Here is a 25,757-nt window from a genome sequence, read left to right as displayed (position 1 = left end):
GTCACAGCTAGGGCTTCCCTGGTGGCGCAGTGGTTGAGAGTCCGCCTGCCGATGCAGGGGACACGGGTTCGTGCCCCGGTATGGGAAGATCCCACATGCCGTGGAGCGGCTGGGCCCGTGAGCCATGGCCGCTGAGCCTGCGCCCCGCAACGGGAGAGGCCACAAGAGTGGGAGGTGCGTGTACCGCAAAAAAAAAAAAAAAAAAAAAAAAATCACAGCTAGGTTAAAAATGATGTCAGAATATTTAAATTTTGGGTTCTTTGATAATTAGATTAAATATTTTTCATATACTTATTAGCAGTTTTTGTAATTTGGTGTCTAACCTATATTAATATGAAAAATGGGGAATAACAGGTTTCCTTAACGATTTGTAAGTCCTCTTTGTAAGACCTCTTATTATTCCACCTCTTGTGTATTCTATATGCTGTCAAAGTTTACCACAGTTTACGTTAAATTTTATGACGTCCATTTAAATGCTGAAATTAAATACGAGTACATAAAAATTTATTAGTAATATCAGAATACATATAATTTTTTAACACTTAGTACAGATGGATATAAAGAATAAAACTTTTCCTTCACAGCCCCATCCTTCATGCTATTGTTTTGTTTTTTGTTTTTTGTTGTTTTTTTTTGCGGTACGCGGGCCTCTCACTGTTGTGGCCCCTCCCGCTGCGGAGCACAGGCTCCGGACGCGCAGGCTCAGCGGCCACGGCTCACGGGCCCAGCCGCTCCACGGCATGTGGGATCTTCCCGGACCGGGGCACGAACCCGTGTCCGCTGCATTGTCAGGCAGACTCTCAACCACTGCGCCACGAGGGAAGCCCTGTTTTCTGTATTTTTGTTAAGTTTGAAATGTATATGTGTATACATATCGTTTCAAATATTTTATATGTAATCTAATCACACAAATATGATCAAATACATACAGAGCTTTTATTATCATATAAAAATCATACTCATATTTTTCCAACTTCTTTTTTCTTTTTTTTCTTTTAAAGATTTTTGACGTGGACCATTTTTTAAAAAGTCTTTATTGAATTTGTTACAACATTGTTTCTGTTTTACATTTTGGTTTTTTGGCCCTGAGGCGTGTAGGATCTTAGCTCCCGGATCAGGGATCCTACACGAACACCCTGTTTTGGAAGGCGAAGTCTTAACCACTGGACTGCCAGGGAAGTCCCTATTTTTTCAATTAATATATCCTAGAGAGCTTTTCAGCATGAAAACGGTACCTTGCATCATAGATGAATACATATATCTTGAATTAAAGAATCCATGTCAATGTATAGAGACTTGCCTAATCCTTTCAAATGGCTACATGGGAACGGATAATTCTTTATGTCTGTTGAAATGTATTAGCACTTCTGCGGGACAGATTCCTAAATAAAAACTGTTTTGTGGCAGAGCATGTGTTTTTAATGGATGTTTTCAGAAGAGACTGATGAAGTGACCTAAAAAATGTACCAGTTTCTACCCTCACCAGCAGCACAGGCAGATACTAGTTTCCCTACACCCTTATCAACAATGCAGATTAGCAGTCACTTTCATTTTTGCAAATTTCATAGTCAAAAAACCCTTTTATTGTTTAAATATGCATTTCCCTGGTTTTCAGTAAGACTTAGTGTCACCTATGTAGCTAACTTGTTCTGCTAAGAACTGCATTTTGTACATTGCCTCTATGCATATCCCTTTTTCCCGGGGGGTGTTTTGAAACTGACGCATAGGACCTCTTTATATATTGTGAGTATTAATCATTTGCCACTTTTAAGTACTGCAAATATTTTCTTCCAGTTTATTGCTTCCTTTCAACTTTATTTATATTTTATTTTGTTTTAAAGAAGTTTCAAATCATCAATACCTTATTTTGTCTTTTATACCATTACTCTGAAAAAGTTATTTCATATCCTAAGATCAGATTGTTTATATATACATGTATATGTAAATTTATCTTCCAAATTCTTCTGGACATTTAACTCTTCAAGTCCATTTAGAATTTTCTTCTACAGTATGGTATTTTACCACACTATTTATGTAAGCCGATATTTTATCATATATTCAATTCTTAAACATATCTAGTGACTGTTTCAGTGCTATTTAGTTTCATTGATTTGTCTTTCTAGTCTCTTAGAGAAGTCCTACTCTATTTCCATAACTGTAGTTTTATATATATATATGTTAGCATCCACTTGGGCAAGTCCCTCTATATTATTATTATTCAAAAGTTTTTCTTAGTCATCCTTACCTTTCTTTAAGTGATCTTTAACATAAGTTTAAAGTTTCCAACAGGATTTTGATATAGACGCATTAATATTATTAACTTGAGAAAAACTGGATCTTTCAGAGATCGTTCACCTTTCCGTCTGGGAGTATCATAAATGTTTATTCATCCAAATTTCCTTTAATATGTCAGTGAAGCACTGTGGATTTTTTTTTCCATATTAATCACAAACATCTTATTAAGATTATTTCTAAGCGTATATAATTCTTTGGGGCAACTATTATAATGACCTTAGTGCTCCTGCCTATGTATAATTTTACAAGGAGAAGGTAAATACCTTTTCCAAAGGGGTCAAGTCCTCATTTAAATTTACATACAGAAATACAACCCGAAGTCAATATATTTTTGTTTGATTCATGTCTCCGATTTCTTCCATTAACGTAGCTAAACAAGAGTGAAATACATAGGGATCCTAAAATAGTCAAAACACTTAGTTCCATGGGGAAGAAAAAGGAAAAATAAAAATCTATTCAATTTAATTGCAAGAATGAACTAGTGGAAAAATGGTCTGAGACAAACTGATCTCTTGAAATAAAACAAACCTTCATTTCTAAACAATATCACTTTACAAAAATACGTAAGTTTAAGTAATGCTTAAAAAAATTTTTCCAGAAATTCTTTGAGTGAACTAATAAGAGAAAAAGGACACTTCTGATCAGTTAATTGTCTTTGCTATTTCATTTATATGCACAATAATATACATTTTAAAGTTAATTTAACTTCACGTTCAAGTCAAATGTTGTTTGATCAACTAAGTTGTGTTTCTACCTAGATCAACAATTTTATCTTTGCATTTTAGAAAGGATAAATAATTAATATTTTGTTCAATAAAATACTTAGAAAACAGAATCCACTCAAATAACTTGGTAACGTGAATTTTAAAAATGCAAGTACCTTGACTTCTTCACATAATTCAGTAAGTCGCGCTTCCACATCCATTTCCTCTGAAAGGAGTAAAGAGTAATTGGAGGAAGTATCTCAATGTTAGATCTGTAAACTGTTTTTGAAATTACAGAAATAAATTAAATTACCTTTAAAAAACCAGAAGGTTGCAAAATATCGGACTATATTAAATGAGTTAAATTTCAATGTAATATATTTTTCTAAACACATTAATCATGCAGGTAATGTGATAATTAGTAAATTCTATGTTCTGATTACAGGCATACCTCGAAAATATTGCAGTTCGGTTCCAGACCACTGCAAAAGAGTGAAAACTGCAATAAAGCTAATTACATGAATTTTCTGGTTTCCCAGTGCATATAAAAGTTACATTTATACTATACTGTAGTCTATTAAGTGTGCAATAGCATTATGTCTAAAAAACAATGTACATACCTTAATTTAAAAATATTTTATTGCTAAAAAAATGCCAACCATTATCTGAGCCTTCAGTGAATTGTACTCTTTTTGCAATAGTAACATAAAAAATCACTGATCACAGATCACCATAATAAAATAATGATAATAATGAAAAAGCTTGAAATATTGAGAGAACTACCAAAATGTGATACAGAGACACAAAGTGAGCAAATGCTGTTGGGAAAAATGCTGCCAACAGACTTGCTTGCCATAGGGTTGCCATAAATCTTCAATTTGTGGAAAACACAGTATCTGTGAAGTGCAATAAAGTGAGGTATGCCTGTATTAAGTAGCGGGTTTCTGTTCTCATAAGAGGCTAACACTGTCAAGGAACTACTGACTATATACCTCAAGTAACTTGCACAACTGCACCACAGAAAAGATAAAACATACAACTAAGGTTTTATTGCACTTCACATATTATAAATTCCAGTGATCTTAGTATTTTGTATTACATATGTACATGCTTTACTTTTTACAAAAGCTCCGCTTTTTACAGTAGCTATAGTTCAAGTCAAAATAATTTTTATAACCAAAACATATATAAAGCATGCCTGGAATATAAGCTGTTTAATGAAAATGAATGACAAAATCCTTTCCGACAAAAAGTAAGTTTCTATTTTAGTTTAATAAATTCAGTTGTCTATCAGACAGTCTAAAACCGAGGCAATTTTTTCCCATATAATCCTGACTTATTTAATGTATGCTACAACCATTTACAGAGGGGGGCGCAGATTAATTTACAATCAAAATGGTAATATTTACAAAGGAGTACAGAAACTAACAGAATAGAAGACTTATTAGTTACTTTTGCAGGGAATACATTTCGCTAAAGCCTGAAATATCATGTTTAGATATACTCAGTTTTTCTTCAGAAATCAAACTAAAATGAGTTCTCCTAAGAGAACTCTAACAGCATAGCGTCAGCACACAACATTCCATAATCGTGTTGCTGTAAGGGAGTTTAACTGATCATTCTCACACAAAAGCAAGAATACATTCTGTGACATCCTTGAATTCATTCATCAGCTCACTGTCTCGTAAGGTATACTGAATGTTTACTAGTTGATAAAAAGAATGACAAACATTTAAATTTGATAAAATAAGCAGTTATACTGATGTGCTGAAAACAACCAAGCTATGAAGGGAACAACAAACACTCTGTTGGTAACTAAAACCAGGAGGACACACAAATGTTTTGGAATTCACAAAATATATAAATAACCCACTGATAACTAAAGAAATCTGCTGAGATTTCAAAAATCATTTCACCGTCAGGTAAATCAGTGGCTTCTAATGTTAGGTTTTCCAAAAAAAAAGAAAAAATCTGGCAGACCCTGTATTAAAATCATAACTTCCATATGCCAACATCATCATATGTTTTCACATCACTCATGATGTTTTCCTTTGATACAAGAAAATCAGCAAAATTGGTCTTAGTAGGTTACATATCCTATGAATTTTTAAAAAATGAAAATAAACTTTTTAGAGTTTTGATACACTTTTCTCACCTTTACATACAAGAGCCTAAGTGCAGAAACTGGTCCATTTGCATTATGGCTCGTGAGAGCTACTTCAATGCAAACACCTTCAGGGATGCTTAAATGCAAAACTTAACTTCAAAACCTTTGAGATGAAATGATTTCAACATCATTTAGGATTTTAACTAAGTTTAATTAATTTTTCCTTTAAAAATGCCTATATATCTATTTATACAACTGTATAGAAATGTATACAGGTTATTTTCTTACAAGTTTTCTTTTCCGCAGCGCCATGCGGTGTGATCTCAGTTCCCCAACCAGGGACTGAACCCAGGCCGTGGCAGCGAAAGTCTGGAATCCTAACCACTAGGCCACCAGGGAGCTCCCTACACACTTTGTTTTACCTTGGCTCCTCCTGCTAATTTTACCTTGGCTAAGCTGCTAAGGTGGCAGCTTAGAACACATCCTTCCATATTTTCAAATGTATACATATATGAGATCTGGAGTCACTGCTTTCCAAAAATGGGTGTATTTTACAAACGTGCTGAGATTTGCTTTTTTTCTCTCAGCACTACTCCATGTAAATGGGATATGCAGCCCTAAAGCACTTTTTTCAAATGGCTGCATAATATCCCTTGGTGTGGGTACCTCAAAGTCCATTCTTTGCTGAATGATGGGCATTTATTTTTGTTTTCAGTGTTTTGCCACTAAGAATACTGTGATCAACGTGCGTGCACATACACCATTACATACGAGTACTCCTTTCCGTGCTACAGATGAACAAAAATGGAGTTGCTAGGTCGAAAGGTAAATGTATCTTAAATTTATCTTCTAAATCTATCCACCCTCTCATCTCCTCATTCATTCAACAGATATTCATAGCATAGTTCAGATAATACCAATACACTGCTAGGAGTTAAGGATGAAAGATATCTCAAAAAAAGTGTTATTAACTAACTTCACTATGTTTTAGTTTTGAATCAAGTCTCTTCCCACTCAACCAAATACTGGGCCCTTCTTTATATACGCCTTATTATATGAGCAGCGTTTTTAAAAATTATTTAGCATGCTCACATCTAAATTGATAGGCTGACAATACAATAGTTAATGAAAAGTATATTTTTATTGCTAAAAAGACCACTAAACATGTCATAAACGACCATAATTTCACACCATGAATTCTTTAATTTTATAGTTAAGTTACTTAATGAGAATATAAAATTATATTCTAAAATAATGATCATAAATAAATCTTCAACCTTTCTTTTTTCCTTCCTGATAACAAGATAAGTTTCTCACTTCACAGTTTTAGTGAAAACTGACACAATTTAAGTATTTCTGGGCTAGTTTTCATTTGAGAAATGTGGAGAAAGATTTTGGCTCCTTAATTTCCTTTTGTCCATACTTCTGAAAACTGAGAAACAAATGCTGTGATTTAATTTTATTTTTTATTTCTACAGCTTTTAGTAACTTTTAAAAAATGTAATAGTGATGGTCTATTCAACACCAAGTAAAAACTTTCAGTATACTTATGGAAAGATAATAAATTAAGTACTATTGCTATTCAAGAACAAAAGTCTATAACATATAGGGAAATATATCAATAAAATAATGAGATCACAATACTTCCTTTCAAATGTGTAACATATCTGGATAGTGGCGACTTGATATTACTGTATTCTGCTTTTTAAACTTAGAACAATAAAAAATAAATACAAATTGACTCAAAAAACAAAGCCAGATACTAAAGATGCTTCTCTCTTTACTTCTGTAATGCATGAAATTAGCTTCAGTTTTTAAACCACATTTTATTATCCTTAGCCCTACCCAAAGACAAACTGACTTTGAACAAATTTAAGGCATTACCATTAAACCAACAAATTCTGGCAATGAACATGGTTTCCAAAAAGTGCTCTTTGTAGGAACTCTAAAATGAATATGTTAAAAGCCAAAGAAATCTTTGCATTTAACATTTCCAGTTTTAAATAAAAACTTCAATATTAAAATTAATTCCAAATTAACCAAAGCTTATCTACAAACCAAACTGATTCTAATAGTAAGTTCTTACATAAGGGTGGTAGGAACATACAATATTAAGAAATACATATTCATGAAATTTGACACTAATTTAAAGCAAAGTTTCCTGCTAATTAAAAGGGATTATTTACTTAACCTATTTGTAAACGTACCTAGACAGGTGTCTTTCTGGGTTGGTGGCTGTTTTCTTCTGAGAAGGCGCTCATAAAGGACCTGCATGTTGGCCTTGGCTAGTTATAAGGATTGCACACAGCACTAGTTACTATACTCCTTTTACAATAAAATTTATTAGAATTTTCCAATTTGTTATTAATAGTTTTAGTATTGATGCGATAGTGCAGTTAGATTAGAACACTAAAGCAAAATCTTTCAGTTAGTTAATTAGCTTATTAGAATTACAAATGATGTACATTCACGTTTATGTTACTTTGTGCTTTTTTCTATTTAAGTGTATGTGCCACTCAACATTTCATAATCCAATATTATTTTTATGTTTTAGTTTCTTAAACTCAGAGCTTTAGAGTTGGCAGGGGTCTCAGAGATCAGCGAGGTCAACACCCTGCCTTTACAAGTGTAGAGACCGGGGCCCCAAAAGGTTACATGACTTGGTAAAGCCTAGATTCCAGAATCCCTGACACCCATTTTCAGTAAGAGTTCCTTGCACCAAACCAATATTTAACTGTATGTCATCAAAAAAATGTACATCATTCATCTACGAGAAAAGAAAAAGACACAAGCAGAACAGAATTCAAGGCATTATTTTTAAAAAGGGAATAGAGCTTAGATACACTCCTCACACACCATGGTGGAATTTAAGACTTTTAAATATATACATATTTGAAAACTCAAGAAAAGTGCTAAATAGTAGAAGGAAATAGAATACATCCTCTAATCAAGAACTACTTTACAAACTTACTAAAACTGGTGAATATAATGATGTTTAGTCAACAGTGTTCTACAGAAATATTATCTAGTGCCTACAATCTAATTTTGCTAGAATAAAAATAAACAATGTTAATAGTTCAGAATATGCAATAGTTTTTTTTGAATAGTTAATAATATTTTTAGATGTTTTCCTAGAATATGCATTCAAGAATAAACTAAAATTCACAATAAATAGAAAATATAAATAATGAAAAGTTTAAGAATAACACAAAGTATCACTGATAAATATTTACTGAAGATGAATCTTGAATTTAAAAATCCCTAGGAAACTACTATAAAGTATGTGCTGATGTCTATGTACTTTTCAATTATCAACAAAAACTGTATTGTGCTATTTCATTCATTCATCCATTCAACAAACATATTTTGAGTAAACACCATGTGTAAGGTACTAATAATTTTATTCTACCACTATTATTTACTTATTTGAAACTGAAGTCTAGGGGTTTGCTTTAGAATTTTATTTTCTGATAAAATATTTTAAGCAAATAATTTGGAATAAAGTTGATATTCATTTAGTAACTGACTCCTGAAATTAAACGTAAGGGCTCTTTTAATTATGATATTTTCTACATTATATTCATAAGCCCAAAGTAATACATATGCGCCATAAAAGCCATCCTTACCCCAAAGTTAAAGATCTTATAAATAAATGAATTATCATACTGAAGTTAGATAAATTAGTGCTAATACTGTCTAAGCTATTTGAAATAAATCTTTGCCTTTGAAAAGAGATGCTTGTTTCCTTTAAACATTATTTCCTTTTGTACAGAAATATTTTTTTATAAGTTAAAATGTGGTTCAAGTGTTTTTCCATTCGGAAACATTACACGTTAAAACTCTGAAAATTCCGTGCACACAGCACGGACAGGCCCATCTCAGACAGGGCTCTCTGTACTAACCCGCAAGAACCCCACCCAGCTGTGGGAGTCTCTCCTGTCTCTCTCAGTGCTGAACTGACTCCTTATTAAGAGAAAGGGGATGTCAAAGCTCTTCAAAGACCTAGAAGAGGCCTGCTCTTTCCTCAGCACTTTGCTCAGCCCGAAGGAATTCCTCCGTTAACCAGTTTTCCTTGTGGAGCTTCCTCACGCCTTCTGCTTTCTGGATGCCCTCCTCTTCCCTTCCTGATGCATTCAGCACATCTGGACCCCTTCAATCCTCCTGCCCTTAGAATGGAAACCAGTTTGCATAAACAGTCCCAGTTACTTACAGGTAGTAAGTGACAGCAATGGTGCACACATGCACATGCAGTGCTGAGCACTACACGATGATGCCTCCACGAATTCAACATCCAAACTACTAATAGATTCTCCTATAGAAATGCCATTCCACGTGGTTTCTGTGTCACACCACTACTTTTCATTAACATGGTATCGCCCTTCATTAACATTATGGTTTAATAGTTTTGTGGTCTGACCGTTAAACCTAAGTTAACCAAAATGTATCATATAATTCTCCTAAGAAAATGTGTTTGAATCCCAAAGAACCAAATTAAAAAATACATGAAGCATAATTTTTCCATTAATTGAGGATTAGTGATAGCTTAAATTAGTTCTATTCTACAAACAATTCTTTCATTTTCAAAAAAGAACATTTTTAAAAGTTTACATTTGAGGCAGTGTTCTCTTAAAGGATTTTCCTAAGGGAAACAGAAGACTCTAAGTACATGAAACAGCAAGGAAAAAGAATATTCCAGAGAATAGTAATCAAAAGGTTTCCGTACTACCATTTTTGACTTGAGGAAGAATACATGAGCAAGAAAGAACAAATATTTTCCTACTGCTTGTAAAACTGGGGATACACTGGGATCCTTGAATTAAGCATTCTAAATAGTCAACTGAATGATATTTGTTTCTAGTCAAGTCAGGAAAAGTGTGCACTCAACTGACTGATAATGAAATTAATCCAACCCGTGGGAGCATCTGCTGACAGGCAGTGGTACAACAGCCAGCCTGTTCTCACAGCTGAACTTCAGTGAGGTACAGATCACTTTCTTACAATTCTTTTGTATCTCAAGATAGGCAGTTATAAAAACGGGCTAATTAGTCTCAAACCCAAGAATTATTTTCAGTAACTATTTTTGATAGTGCATCAATATTGTTAAAAGACAGATCCTTGAGGAACAAAGAAATAAATAAGAACAGTGATTAATTTCAGTAAAATTTAAAAAGTAATTTCTGATTTATTCAAGTATGTAATGATGAAAATAATTTATTCTAAAGAGAATTAAAATGTGCTTTTTATGATGAGCTATTAGCTGATATTTGAAAGTAAAAGCTTATAAAACTTTCATAAAATGTCTGAATAAAAACATTTTTGCAAATCTCAATAATTTATCTTCTGTGAAGTGATATATGTATTTTGCAAACTACAAGTGGCATACAAAATCAAGGCAATATGATTTTTTATTGTGTATTACAATATACATGCAGATATTAATTTCAGACAAAAACCAAAGACTGGTGTTTTAAAATTATTTTTAAAATTTTCAGAATGTTAAAACTGCGTAATGTTATTATTTTTTGAAATGAAATAAAAGAAATAAGATCTGAGATCACTTAAAACCAAACATATGGGGCTTCCCTGGTGGTGCAGTGGTTGAGGGTCCGCCTGCCGATGCAGGGGACGCGGGTTCGTGCCCCGGTCCGGGAGGATCCCACATGCCGCGGAGCGGCTGGGCCCGTGAGCCATGGGCCGCTGAGCCTGTGCTCTGCAACGGGAGAGGCCACAGCAGTGACAGGTCCGCGTACCGCAAAAAAAAAAACAAAAAAAACACCAAACGTATTTAAAACCAAAGGTCCCAAGTACCTACAATCTGCTTAGCCTGTTAAATATTTGGAAGTATGGATTTAATTTATGTTACCTAATCTATCTAATTTCTCTTCCCTATCTAATAATTCTATGGATAATTACATTTGTTTTCTAGTAAGCTTTCTGCTTGTATTCTAAGAGAAGTAGTAATATTGACATACTGTTCAAAAAAATCTACCAAAAGACTCATTTCAAACTTAGCACCAAGAAATTATTTCTCAATATCATACAGTTTTTTTAATTTCAGAAAGTAATTATCAAAGATTGAAAAAGATGAAGTTGAGAGAGAAGCAAAAGTGAAGCACATAAACTTAGTTTTAGTACAGAAACTATGGCCAAGCTGATAACCAGCAATATGAGAATGAAGAGAGTGCCTTGAACTAAAGCACAGGTCTGGCTACTTTCAACATACCCAGTTCTAGTTTCTGACAAGAGGGAAGCTCTTCCGTTACCGTAATGAAGTAGCTGTGCAGCCCCTTGAAGGCCAGCAGGAGGGTGGCGCAGAGGGTGTAATGGAAACGGTAGGCGTGACGCAGGAAGGAGTCTGCAATGACGAAGCTGAAGCCCTAAACAAGGAGTCGATTTGGGACACACTGTTAGTAACCAAGAGTCTAAAAATAGCACCCTTGAAGCTTAGAAAAATAAAGGATTTACAAATCACAGTTAATTCTAAAACGGGTAAGAAATCTAGCAATATCTTAGGGAGTTGTTCTCATTCATACAAGTAATTTAAACACAGGAAACTTCGACTGAGTGGTACTCCACTTCTGTAGTCTGAGCCCCCTTTTCTTTCAGGGGAGTAATGGCTGTATTCATACTGCTGGGTCTCAACTCTGGGTCTCAACTCTGGCAGTGACTCTTTACAAGCACCTTTGCAAAAATGATTCTACCAGTTGTGTGAAGGGAGCAGGGGGAGAGAGAAAGTAATAAAGAAGACCCCGGCTGTCAAAGGTCTCTATCCATTAAGTCTTGTAAAATCTTGAGGTATCAGGTTCGTTTTCAAAAAAACAACTGGAACCAACCAATTTGTTAAGATCATATTTAATTAGATCTGTAAGTTGTTGATCTCAAATAATTAACAAAAGAACGATCACATTCACAAACATAACAGTTAAAACAAATTTCATTCAAAGTAAGAGAGAAAAGAGGATTTATAAACATATCAGTTCTTACGTCTGGTGATAACTGTTTTGTGTAGTTAATACCAAAGACCACACTTTCAAGAGTAGGAATCACAGAATCTTTGTTTTGTGCTGGTGCATTTCTGTTTAACCAAGTAGTCTTCACAGGGCGAGGAAAGCTGGAGGAACAAGCATCACATTATTATTGTCATAAGAGTCTATTTATAGTGTTAAGTTAAATGTTTACAAAAGAAAGTCTTAGAGGGGCAGAATAAAAAGCAAGGGCTTTGCAAGGCTATGATTTATAAACTCTTCTTAAAGTAACTTTACAATTTTTCCTTTAAGAATTTGAGATAAAGTACTGGCTAACTATAAGAAGGCCAAAGCATTTGACTGGTTGGCAGTTTGGCAAAAGGAAAAAGACAGGAAAGTAAATCAAATGTACCGTAAGCAGAGAGCAGCCTTCATTTGCAAAATGAATTTGCTTTGCAAAAATGAAATATCTAGATCCTAGCAACGAGGGTGTCGCAAGTCATTGGTAAATACCACTTGCTATGAAGTGTTTCTTAAAATTGAGCCATTAAAAAAAAAATTGAGCCGAAGAAGCTATATTTAAAAAAATCAAATATAAGAAACAAGTTATACAAAAAACAAGCAAAGAAGAATCCTAACCTCAGTTACTTTAACTAATTGATTTAATGTCTATAGTTGGGTTGATCATAGAAATTGTTTTATATAAATATAATATTTAGGGACTTCCCTGGTGGCGCAGTGGTTAAGAATCTGCCTGCCAAGGCAGGGGACACGGGTTCGAGCCCTGGTCCGGGAAGATCGCACATGCCGCAGAGCAACTAAGCCCGTGCGCCACAACTACTGAGCCCACGCACCACAACTACTGAAGCCCGCATGTCTAGAGCCCGTGCTCTTCAACAGGAGAAGCCACCATGATGAGAAACCCGCACACCACAATGAAGAGTAGCCCCTGCTCGCCACGGCTAGAGAAAGGCCGCGTGCAGCAATGAAGACCCAACGCAGCCAAAAATAAAAATAAAGAAATTAAAGTAATAATAATAACGTTTAAAAATGTAATACTGTAAGCTAAAAATTTTTTCATCTAGTTTAGAGGACTAAAAAGTCCAGCTATAACAAAACTTCAGGAGAAACCCTGCATTTATAGTGAGGAACACTACCGTTAACAGGACCCCTCTACCAGCGTACCACCAGCAAAAAGCCTTCCTTCCCCTTGCCTTGCTTTCCTTCCCGACCCTCTCCTTTACAGGCAAAGAAGGGCACAGCTCTAGCAGCGAGAGAGGGGACATCAGAGCCCAGGGCAGTCACGGAAAGAGCAGCAACCCCAGTTGTCGCAGGCGCCTCAGTCTCTTCTCCCATCGCCAACCAGAGCCAACAGCTAGTCCTCTTGGCTTCTGATTCTGAGCCAAAAATGTCCTCTCCTTGCAGTGAACGGTCTCTAGGAGATGAGCCGCCTCTCCCCACCAGTCTGTGCAAGAGCTGCAGTACCGCAGGAGGAATCGCACTGAGTCACCAGGATGAGCTCTCCGTACTCAGCGATTAGAGAGCAGCAGTGATAACCCAAGCTAACCGCTAGGGACTGTTTGCGTATTTCTTCCGAAAAGAGATGAAGCCATTGTTATAAAGAAAAAGGAATGGTTGAAATAGCTTCGTTAGGGATTCTTACTGAAATTACAAAACTAAGAAATTCGGAAAACTACTGGAATGTATTTTATAAACAGATTAAAAACTTTAGCATTAAAACCTAACAGGCTATTCATATAAAAGTAATATTGTATACTACTTATTCAAAAGTTATATTTCAAAAAAACATACTTTCCTGTCAAAGAATTTTCGTTGAGTTATCATGCTGTTAAAAATTAATTTATTTAATCAACATCTAAAATTGTTTTGAGTAAGTTTATAATAAAATTATATATAATCATAGGAACACTTTCCTGTGTACAAAAGTTATAGCAACTGAGAACAAGCTCTCAAAGGTCTAACAGGAAAGACAAAAATGGCAAAACAACTAGCTCCAGATCTTACTACAGAATAAGGAAGGCGAAGCAGGCCATCAGGAGAAAGAGACTTCTTCCTGGCCCCATGCTCTAAAGACATCACGGGACAACACAGGGGACGTGGGGCTCACAACTTTTACAGCAACGTAAAGACATGCAACAGGCTGTTACCTGGGGGAAATATGTTACATTGTCTTGGTTTTCTATAAATTCTGAAGTAGGTAATTCTACAAAATCACCTACTTAGTTTTCTGATAAGTCAGTTTAACATTATAACCCTTAAGCATCATCCCTAACATCAGTTGCCGGAATAAAATTTGCACCAGAAATTATAAAGTAGTTCAGAAGTCAAGCCAATTTGGAGCCTTTTCACATAAGTTACTGATTTAAAAGTGTCTATCTGTTACCCATGCCACAAGGATGATGTCTTATTGTAAGAACTAAAGAGCTTGAACTGTATTCTTACATTAATGAAAGACAACCCATCTCCCCATGGAAGTGAGCAGAAAAAATAATTATCCCAATGAATTTATTATGATCCAGAATATTATGTACCTTTAGGCTAACATGATATAGTTTAAAATTGCTTACTTAGTAAAGATCCATAAAATTGGTTAATAACTTAGAAAACAAGAATTACTGTATAGATTTAAGAAGATAAATTAGTCTAGAGAAAAGACACAAAAACTATGAAAAAATGAATACACTTTCCCAGACAATGAATAGTTACAGTCAGCATTGCATAAAAACAGAGGTGCAGACTAAACAATGCTGTATGGTTATTTCCATATTGCATTACTTTTCTTGGTCAGTTTATTTGACAAAGAATGCTCCATATTTTTGTAATAAAAAAGTCATCAATCTAATGTTCCCATGCTCTTATATTTTATTAATACTTTAGTATAAAAATGAAAGTGTTTATTAAGTAAGTGTGACTTTAGAAATTCCTATTTCAGTTATCTTTATCAAAGTATATGTTTTCATTATAAAAGTAAAAGATAGTATGTAATTAAGGAGCGGGAAAGTGGTTACATTTACCTTATTAGTGGCTGGTGTAGTGCAACTAACGACGCATGGACTGTCACAGACACGACAGAAAGGTGGAAGTAATCAAACATGACATTGACATGGTGATGGAGGCCTCTTTGGAGGCTAAAGTGCAGCTTCAGTGTTCGGCTGCTTATTAGCTGCAAGGCGTTCAGATCATCTGCCCTATAAAAAGCAACACATTTGCTTATTAGTACGAAAATTTAGTAAAGGCAAACATTTTGTAGCATAGTTTAAACTATCAAAACCTTTAATTACTTAATTATTTTTTAAAAACAGAATGAGAATAATTTTTAAAGCATCACATTTGCATTAGACAGTAATATGAAATCTAACAGTAAGAAAATAACCAGATCTTACTTCTAGTTTTCTAACTATACTTACAGTTTCCATGTTAATGGACTGTTTTTCACTAATGACCCTACAAAACGAGTCCTTTTTGATACTTTAGGAAATACTCTCATCTTAAAATTTTACTCCATAGGGAACACTGTTTATAATAAAGTTGCAGTACAGTGTAGGTCAAATCCTACTGTGATAAATCCCAAAAGGTGCTTAAAATTGTTTTTATGGTACAAAATTTTGTTATTAAGTGTTGCTCAAAAATAAGCAGGTATCAATAATTGGTATATATTTTATTACATATATTTAATCTGTCATTAGATTTACACATACAAAAATTGAAACAATGCCATGAAAATATGTCCAAATATATATCTATTTTTAACCAATATGTACATTATAATTACCTACAGCTAATTAACTATTTACTCATTTCAGCTTACTCCACTTATAGAATTGACTTGTTTTAAAAAAGAACCCCTCAAGGAATTCCCTGCAATAAACAAGTATTACAGAGGAGCAGTAGCCACCACGTAAAAAATTCTTATTCCTCCGTGGTAGTAAAGAGGACATCTCACAAGCAGACCTTTGAGAAATGTAACTGCTTAAGACATTTATCCCACATGTAGTCTGAATTTATATACAATTTTCAAGAAGTATTTCTACAGGTACATTTGAAATGAAAAACAACCCCACGAAAGTAAAATAGTAAAATGGACCTCTGATTCTTGTTTTAAATGAATACAAGCACAGTTTGTCCCTAAAATGTATGACTGTATGTCCGGATGTGTGGACAAGTTCAGGGTAGCCAGTCCTAAAACTTCTGCATGGACTCTGGAAACAACTGTTAAGTCTAAGAGTCATCAGTCTTGATAACTCCCTGAATATCAAGAGAGTCCCACCTGAAGGTGGCATCACTCATGCCACCAAGAAAGATAAGCCAGTGATGCAGTGGAAGAGAGCTCGGTTGTGTTTAAATGCCTCAAGGCAGTGGTATTGTATCAACTGTGCAATTTCTAGAGTCTAGGAAATTGTTTCATGTTTCTTCAAGTCATCTGACTTTGCTACCTGGAGCTCATGGAATCAGCATGGGCACAAAAAAGTAGGCCTAACCATTCCCATGAGACTCTCCCAGAAGGGAGAAGGAGTCCAAAATAAAGAAGGGGGTAGGCTGGGTTCTAAGAAGAAAATGGGGACTCTAATATAGATAGATAACAGTCATGAGTAACTTACGATTTTTAATTGTTTGATTAGCCTACTTACGAATAATCTCCATCTGTGAAGTGCAGATCCAAGGATAACAGAAAATTCATTTCCTCAAGGGTTTCTTCAATCTGAAGAGAAATTATACTATGAGCTGCCTTTTGAATATTTTATAGAAAGTTAGAAATATGCCTTGAGGCTTTACAAAAAATATTTATCTAAATATATATGAAGAAATGTTTACCTTTTTTTCATCCAACAACATTTTAACTTTGAAGATCATGACATCATTTAAAACAACTTCCTCATTTTTATATAGAATTTGAAATGTTTTACTGCAAATCAGAGAATCATGAACTGAAGCTGGAAAGGCTAAAGTCATACCTAAAACAGATAAGATATGTGATTGACAGGTAAAAGGAAAAATACAATTATACTTTTACTTTACCATACATTTGATTATATTACTCCAATGCCATGATTTTATATAGCAGTATTAGAACATTTCTGAAAGTTTATTAATTACTATGATAAAAAATGAATAAATATGGCTTCCCTGGTGGTGCAGGGGTTAAGAATCTGCCTGCCAATGCAGGAGACACAGGTTTGAGCCCTGGTCTGGGAAGATCCCACATGCCGCGGAGCAACTAAGCCCGTGTGCCACAACTACTGAGCCTGTGCTCTAGAGTCCGCGAGGCACAACTACTGAGCCTGTGTGCCACAACTACTGAAGCTTGAGCGCCTAGAGCCCATGCTCTGTAACAAGAGAAGCCACCACAGTGAGAAGCCCGCACACCGCAACGAAGAGCAGCCTCCGCTCGCTGCAATGAGAGAAAAGCCCGCACGCAGCAACGAAGACCCAATGCAGCCAAAAGTAAATAAACAAATAAATTAAAAAAAAAATTGTTAAAAAAAATGAGTAAATAAGTACCTTATAACCATTACAGAACTCTTATACAACTTAATCTGAGAAGGTAAATGAGAAGTCTCAAGGTAGATATTTTAAGACTGAACAATTGATCTGTATACCACAGAAGAAAGCAATTTAGTTTTCCATAGCTGCCTAGTGAAGAATCTGGTTGGCTTTTGTCCTGCTTCCTGGGAAGTAAACTAAACTCTAAACTCTTGTAATAAAGAATTTGGTTGGCTTTTGTCCCTAATTCCTGAGAGTTGGCCTCTAAATCCTTAGAATTTCCCAATGACAGGAGTGTCTCTGTTACTCATGGTGGCCCAGACAGTTTACGGTAAGGAGATGACTCAGGACGGGGGCTGGCCACACCAGTGAGACCAACCATGTGACTGGAAATTTGGGGTTTTGAGCCACATGCTGTAAGCCCAACCTTCAGGGCAGGGAAGGGGGCTGGAGACTGAGCCATGTGGGTGAAGATTCAATCAACTGCGTCTATGTAATGAAACACCAATAAAAACTCTGGACACTGAGGCTTGGGGTGGCTTCTCTGGTTGGTGATACTCTCTACATTGTCATACACAGATTTTTCTGGGTGGGTAATGCATCCTGACCCCTTGGGGGGATAACAGCGGACTTCACAAATCTGGGACCCTCCCAGACCTGGCGCTGTGCATCTGTTCTTTGGGATGGCTCTGATTTGTATCCCTTTGCTATAGCAAAACGTTAATAGTAAGTAGAGTGCTTTCCTGAGTTCTGTGAGTTGTTCTCGTGAATTACTGAACCTGAGGGGGTAATTAGTAACTCCCAATTTGTAGCCATGTGATCAGAAGCAAGGGTAGCCTATGGATCCTCAAGTTGCAGCTGGTATCTGAAGTGAGAGCAGTATCACGGAAAACTGTGTCCTTTACCTGCAAAGTGTGGTCCACCTCTGGGCTGTTGGGTGTCAGGTCATCCCAACAGCCCACTTGCTGTCTTATTACTCAATCCTCCAGAAATAACATGATGGGAAAGAACCTGGAGATGTTTAATCTAGAGATTATGCACAGTGGGCATCTCCATGGGCAGGGAGCCCAGAGTGAGATACCAGAGTCCACCTGGAGTAAGGTGGGTGTCCCTGCTGGGGTGGCCTGAGGTCTGAGCCTGTGCAGGTGCTGAGGGCAATCCAGGTAGAAAAAGGTACTGGGAGCCCAAGCAAGATGAGGGGGCAACTGCATGGGAGGGGACCTAAGACTGTGGGGGAGGAGGGGGTCCTGGCAGAGGGGCAGCCTGGTACAGGGTGCTGGAGTCCCAAAAGGAGGAGAGAAACTTCTCTCGGGAGGTGAAGGTGGGTGTGGGCAGAAGCCCGATACACTGCAATGGAGCCCAAGTGAGGGGAGGAGAATGTCCCTGCAGGAGGAGCTCCTGGCAGGAGGGCTGAGCAAGTCTGGGTGGGGTGAGGAGGGTGTCGCACAGGGACGTGGGCTGCAGGAGGTGCTGAAGCCCGAGAGGTGGGCAGATGCATCATGAGGGAGGGAGGCAGTGACAGGAGCTGGTTATGGAAGGGGCTGATCAAGTGAGAAAACACACCAAGGGTCAGGAGAGCCAGGTGCCCTACTGAGACCTTTCAGGGAAAGAAGGTCCACAGATGGAAAGGAGATAAAATGAATCCTGCGGTTTTGGACTAAACTGGACTAGAAGTAGAAATACTCATGTGAACTCGTGGTTTTTACTACATGTTTAGATAAGGAAAAACAGGTGTAAAAACAGATGTAAATACATTTACATGAATACATGTAAATGTATTCGTGTATGGGTAAATATATATGTATATACACGTACTCACGAGCTCTGTCCACTCACAGGGCCTGAGAACACAGCCCCCAGTACTGGTTTCTAATACAATTCTCCACGAAGAAGAACCAAGGCTTTGCAGAAATGGTTGACTCCAGAGCTGGGGCACACACAGGACAAGATCCATCTGGACCATCTTTTCATACCAGAAAGCAAGTAAGTGCTAGGAGAATGAGGGGGGCACATCAAAAGGGCAGAGAAGCCAGCTTGAAGAGGTTTCCCTGGTCACAGTGGGGATAAACTGAGCGTCAAAGTAAATGATGACAGAAATGGATTAACATGCACTGAATAATAGAGAAATTCATAAATCCACACTGATATAAATACATACATACACACCAGAAGTTTGAAGGGAAAAAGAGTGACTTTACAGTGAAGTCTGACAGAGACTTAAATGATGCAAGTTAACATCACATTAATGGGACACCCAGAAGTCATGTGCCACCTAGTGAGATATATGAGATGAGCACAGCACTGCTCCTGAGATAGTCCTGTCTGTCACACACCATGAGGAAATCACAGACCAATGAGAACTGAAGGACATTCTACAAACTACCAGGGTTCCAGTCTTCAAAGGCGTTACGGTCATGAGACTCAAGGACAGACCGAGGAACTATTCCAGAACGAAGGGGACTGAAGAGGCATAGCACTTATTACGAGGCATGATTCTGAACTGGATCATTTGCTGCAAAGGACTTTATGGGGAAAACTAGCAAAACTTCAACGGGTCTGAGGATAAAGTGGCAGTAATGTATCAATGTTAGCTTTGTAATTTGATGATTTCATTGGGTTATGTAGGACAATACTCTTGTTTGGAGGAAATACCCACTAAAGTGTTTGGGGATGATGGAGCATCATGTTGGCAAATTACTCTTAAACAGTCCAGGAAGAAAGTTCTTTGTATCGTACTTACAACTTTTCCCTTCATGCATATATGAAGGGAAATCAAGTATCAGAAACTTAACTTCTGTAACTTACAGAGAAGAGGAAGAAAGTTTCCTCAATGGAAAGTAAATTTTTTAACACGCCCGGGTAATGCAAAGTCAGAATCTGCCACCTCAGAGAGCGCCGGTGAGGCTCCAGCTCTTCCGCATTCCTCCTCCCGCCCGGCCTGCAGCTCCTGCGCTGCCCGCCAGTGCTTGCAGACAGCCTCTGTGTCTCCTCTCTATGGCCACCTCCACTGCCTCTGAATGCCACGTCGCCACACAGCACCACTTGGCACTTTGCTCCTGTCTGCAGTCCCTACAGAGCCCTGGAAGCCCTTACTTCTTGAAGGCTGTATCTCTTAACTCAAGGTTAACTTCCTCCCGAACGACTACAGCCATCACTGTGGGTGAGAAACCTCCCCAACGCCTTCCCTCCCCACCCTCAGGGCTCTCGCCTTGCAGCCCTCCTGGCTCCCACTCCTGCCTTGTCCCCTGGACCTTTACGTGGCCAACGACCGCGATCCCTGTGTAACTTAAATTCCAATCGACACCCCCTCACACGCCCTCCTTTCTCTCCAGCCCACTCCCTCTAAGGCCACCAGCTCAACAACCCTCTGACCCCGCGGGATGCTACTCCTCTTCATCGCCCCCTGCTTCCCCTCAAGTCCCCACTTCCCTCCTGACCCACCTTAACCTCCACGGTTCACACTGTCACTCACCCTTGCACATGTCCTGTTAAGGACACACATACTACTCTTGCTCTGTCATCTTTGCCCGCAGAAATCTCAACCTTTGTAAACCTAACTCTCTGCCTAATCCACACTCGTATCCACGAGGTGAATGGAGCTGGGAAGAATACACAGCTCTTCTGACGGACCGGACTTCAAATCCACGATCACTAAGCTTAAACAGGCCTTCAGTGCTGCCGAGCAATCACACTAGGTTTTCTGAATCCATTCCCTCCCCACATCCCTAGATCACTGTTTCATAGGATATTTTCTCTGCCTCAAACCTAGCCTTCAGCCTCAACTGAGCAGTTTGGCTCTTATTTCAAAAGAAGATAAACATAACCAGGTTACTTGGCTCCTTGGACGTCTCACTCTCCTGGCTTTGCCCCCACCGCACAGGCCACACCCTTGTAATCATTTTCTTTGCTGTGTTTTTCTTATTCAAGAAGAAGCATGGCATAGTGGGGGTTTTTTGTTTTTAAATTTATTTTCTTTATTTGTGGCTGCATTGGGTCTTTGTTGCTGCGCATGGGCTTTCTCTAGTTGTGGCGAGCGGGGGCTACTCTTCGTTCTGGTGTGCAGGCTTCTCTTTGTGGTGGCTTCTCTTGTTGTGGAGCATGGGCTCTAGGCACGCGGACTTCAGTAGTTGGGGCACACGGGCTTAGCAGTTGTGGCTCGCGGGCTCTAGGCGCACGGGCTTCAGTAGTTGTGGAGCACAGGCTTAGTTACTCCGTGGCATGTGGGATCTTCCCGGACCAGGGCTCGAACCCGTGTCCCCTGCATTGGTAGGCGGATTCTTAACCACTGAGCCACCAGGGAAGCCCAGCATAGTGGTTAAGGACAGATTCTGGTTGAAATTCAGGCTCTGCCACTTATTAGCCCGAATTCAATCTTTTTGTGTTTTTTTTTTAAACAGGGTCACAGATTTATTTATTTTTGTCTGCATTGCGTCTTCGTTGCTGCGTGCGGGCTTTCTCTAGTTGCAGCGAGTGGGGGCTACTCTTTGCTGCCGTGTGCATGCTTCTCATTGCGGTGGCTTCTCTTGTTGCAGAGCACGAGCTTTAGGTGCGTGGGCTTCAGTAGTTGTGGTGCGTGGGCTCAGTAGTTGTGGCTTGCAGGCTCTAGAGCGCAGGCTCAGTAGTTGTGGCACATGGGCTTAGTTGCTCCGCGGCATGTGGGATCTTCCTGGACCAGGGCTAGAACCCATGTCCCCTGCATTGGCAGGCGGATTCTTAACCACTGTGCCACCAGGGAAACCCCCAAATTCAATCTTTATTAACCTTTCTGTTTTCTATGCCCCACGTCCAGTCCTTAGCAAATCCCATTAGCTCTACCTACAAACTACGCATATCTAGTATTTACTGACTGAGAGTGATAAAATGCTCTAACAGAAACAAAGACCACTGCAGTTAGGAGTTCCCAAAACAGGATTCTAAACCACATGATAAGAAATTGTACACAAAACAAATTATCCTAAATTGTTTTGCAACGACAATAATTAACCTGCTGTGAGAGTCACCTATGCCCTCAATTAACATCAATATTTAAAGCTTTTAAAAAGATGTACCAATGACTTAAAGAAAATAAACTTATCAAGTTTTATTCTCAAACCAGAAGCCAAGGGCAAAAGCTGTGCAAGTTCCTCCAGTCGTTCATTCACCCATCCAGTCAACAAATATTTACTGAATAGCTATGACAACAGCTATATTATAACAGATAATCTATAAATAGGCACATAATAGACACTTTCTAGGTGTTAGAGATAAAGAGTAAAATTAAAGAGATAAAAATCTCTGACCTTTTGGAGCTTACATACCAGTGGGAAGGGTGATAGAGAATAAAGACAGTAAATAAGAAAAATGATACAGTACGTCTGAAGGTAATAAGTGCTATGCAGAAAGATAAAGAGAGGAAAGAGGGTGAGAAAGATAGCGGTTTTAAACAGAAAAGTCAGGCAATGCTTCATTGAGAAGGGGACCTCTCAGCAAGGACCAGATCCCCACGTCCTCTCCCTGCTACAGGCCTCCTTCACCTGAGGAGTCTGGAGGTTTGTTCCCCAGAGATGACAGAACAGAGGTCCTCTGAACGGGAAGTCACCTGGCAAAGCTGAGAGCACGAAGGTATAAGCAGAGGCGTTCTGAACCCTGAACGCCGAGGTGCACAGAGCTCTTCCTCTACTGGGTTCCCAGAATGCTGGCCGTTAAAGGAGTCTTACTCTCCAGGAAGGAAACAGGCTAGAGTCTTCCCTGGCATTTCAAGAACTGTAAAGAGCGTAAGATCTAACCCTATTTGCAAGCCAGTAAGCTAGCTGGCCACAGTGTCATGGATGCTGGCAAGAGACACGAGACTCTGGGGTCAGAGTTTCAAGTTCACCTCAGTTGCCCTTGTTCTCACTCCCCCAAGTCACATGGGGTGACACAGGTGGATACCACGCATGCATAGGGTTTGGGTCACAGTTGAAGAACTCTAAGCTTAGGAAACCTTGATCTTTTTTAAGGAGGTATAAGAAAACCTGTCTAACCTTTGAACTGGAGGGAGACCGTATCTCTGTCATACTGGACAGTAAACAAATCCACCTTCTGCTCCAGACAGAGATACTACCTACACCTCCCAAAGCTCTTCACTACAGCAACATCCTTAAAAAGATCGTCTGGAACAAAAGTCTTTCAGTGTCCTTGCTCACTAGATGTATGGAAACTGAGAAACCATGGAGAGCTACTTTCAACAACATGTAGGGTAAAATCTCAGCTCCTTCACAGTTCTTGACATGGGGAATCTGACCAGGCCAAAATATCTATAATAGATCTGTTATGTAAATCTATTTTATTAGATAAGATCTCAGATACCAACTTCACAGATTCCTAGCAATCAGCTCACCAACATCACCCTAATGTGACACTCGAAGACACAAGTCCCATGTGTGCTCTCTGAACGTCCAATCAGCCTCCTTTCAGTCACGTGCAGATAACTGACGACTATCAGACACCTGAAGAAAGCTTCTAACATGCAAGTTAGAAACCAAAACAGAGAAAAAGCAACTTGTAGAGAGAAATAAAACTTAAAAATCTATCAGTATTGTTCTTAAAGAAAAGAAATTGCATTCATGAAATAAGAAAATGTTGCTATAACTGGGGGTGGGGGTGGGGGAAGGATGGATTGGGAGTTTGCAATTAGCAGATGCAAACTAGTATATACAGGATAGATAAACAACAAGGTCCTACTCTATAGCACAGGGAGCTATATTCAATAGCCTGTGATAAACCATAATGGAAAAGAATATAAAAAGAATGTATATATGTGTATAGCTGAGTCACTTTGCTGTACAGCAGAAATTAACACATTGTAAATCAACTATACTTCAATACAATAAATTTTTAAAAAGGAAAATGTTGCTATAACAAAGGAACAGTCATAGAACAAAAGAGCACTTGAATTTTAAAAGAAAAAATGGAATGAGACGGAGTGAGGAAAAGGAGGGGAGAGAGGAAGGAGAAAGAGAGATAGACAAAAAAAAGGGAGAAAGAAAAGCAAAAAGCTCAAAAAAGCAGTTACGGCTGAAGAAATAACCTAATAAATACAGCAAAGAGTAATAAATGGAAAAAAAGGAGAGGAAAAAAACTAAAGATTAAGAGAACCAGTCAAGATGATCCACCATCTAAATGACAGAAGTTCCATAAAGAAAGAACAGAGAAGACAAATGGGAGAAAATGATTAACAAACTAAGAAAATTTCCCAGAACTGAAGTACACCTGCTTCCAGAGGAAAAGGGCCCAATGAGTACTGAGAGACCAGAGGTACATCATCATGTGCCATTAGGGCAGCCAAAACAAAGACAAGATTCTACAAGATTCTTGAAAGGGGAAAAGGATCACATATAAAGAACTAGCAACCGGAAAAGCTTTGAAACTCTCAACAGCAAGGCTGCAACCCAAAAGCCAATGGAGCAATATTCTCAAAATTCTGAAGGAAAGAGTTCCAACCTAGAATTCCATACTTAGCTAAACAAGTGTAAGAGCAGAATAAAGACATTTTTAGACACTAAAGGTTTCAGAGATATTTATTTCCTACACCACTTTCCCCAACAAGATAATAGAGAATAGGCTCTACCAAAATGAGAGAGTAAACCAAGAGACAAAATAGGTGTTAGGAAACAAGATCCAATGCACAAGGAAGGTAGAGGGAATCCCTAGGAAGACAGGAAGGAAGGTTCCAAAGAGGTCCTCTGTCTTAGATACAGAGGTGACTGACCAAGATTGGATCAGTGTGCTCAACACACAGCTACACCGAGGTCTATCATCTGAAAGACCTGTGCTGCCATGGGGCCATTTTTTAACCTAAGGACAGATTAAAAGCTTGGCCAGATTCCTTTCAGCACTTGATTTGCTTGAGGGTGCACTAAGAAAGTTTCTGCCGTATAGCCTAGATCATATGAGGGCAGTCTTCTCCCCTCACAGAGGTTTTCTGCTTTGCCCTACTCCTAAGAGTTGAAGAAAGGAAAACTGAACGCTAAGTGTAGATGTAAACCAGCCCATTCCACACGTTGGCTATCTAATACTCCACCACGCCGTGACCTTGGCAGGAGCCCTGGGTGTGTGAGTTCACACAATACTCCACCACGCCGCGACCTTGGCAGGAGTCCTGGATGTGTGAGTTCATACAATACTCCATCACACTATGACCCTGGCAGGAGCCCTGGGTGTGTG

General features: G+C 38.2%; 1 protein-coding gene across 5 annotated transcripts in view; it reads right to left on the bottom strand.

Moving 5' to 3' along the window:
• Positions 1-25,757, bottom strand: part of FAM135A (family with sequence similarity 135 member A) — a 123,306-nt gene that overhangs the window by 47,587 nt on the left and 49,962 nt on the right. For 4 of the 5 annotated variants that reach the window (XR_003793730.1, XM_029224088.1, XM_029224085.1 and 1 more), the window contains 7 exons: positions 16,905-17,044; positions 16,721-16,791; positions 15,107-15,280; positions 12,091-12,217; positions 11,330-11,483; positions 7,314-7,391; positions 3,176-3,225 (listed from right to left, as the gene is read on the bottom strand). Coding sequence is in view for 4 of the 5 variants with exons in the window: in XM_029224088.1 (XP_029079921.1) it covers positions 3,176-3,225; positions 7,314-7,391; positions 11,330-11,483; positions 12,091-12,217; positions 15,107-15,280; positions 16,721-16,791; positions 16,905-17,044 (794 nt within the window). In the remaining variant the exon portion in view is untranslated. The remainder of the gene's footprint in view (positions 1-3,175; positions 3,226-7,313; positions 7,392-11,329; positions 11,484-12,090; positions 12,218-15,106; positions 15,281-16,720; positions 16,792-16,904; positions 17,045-25,757) is intronic. The other variant, XM_029224087.1, reaches the window with a different exon arrangement.

This window comes from Monodon monoceros, unplaced genomic scaffold (assembly GCF_005190385.1).
Source record: "Monodon monoceros isolate NGI ecotype Baffin Bay Population unplaced genomic scaffold, NGI_Narwhal_1 Super_Scaffold_15, whole genome shotgun sequence".
Taxonomy (NCBI): Eukaryota; Metazoa; Chordata; class Mammalia; order Artiodactyla; family Monodontidae; genus Monodon; species Monodon monoceros.
Note: the sequence above shows the minus strand (reverse complement) of the source record. Positions and strands in the feature narration are given on the sequence as shown.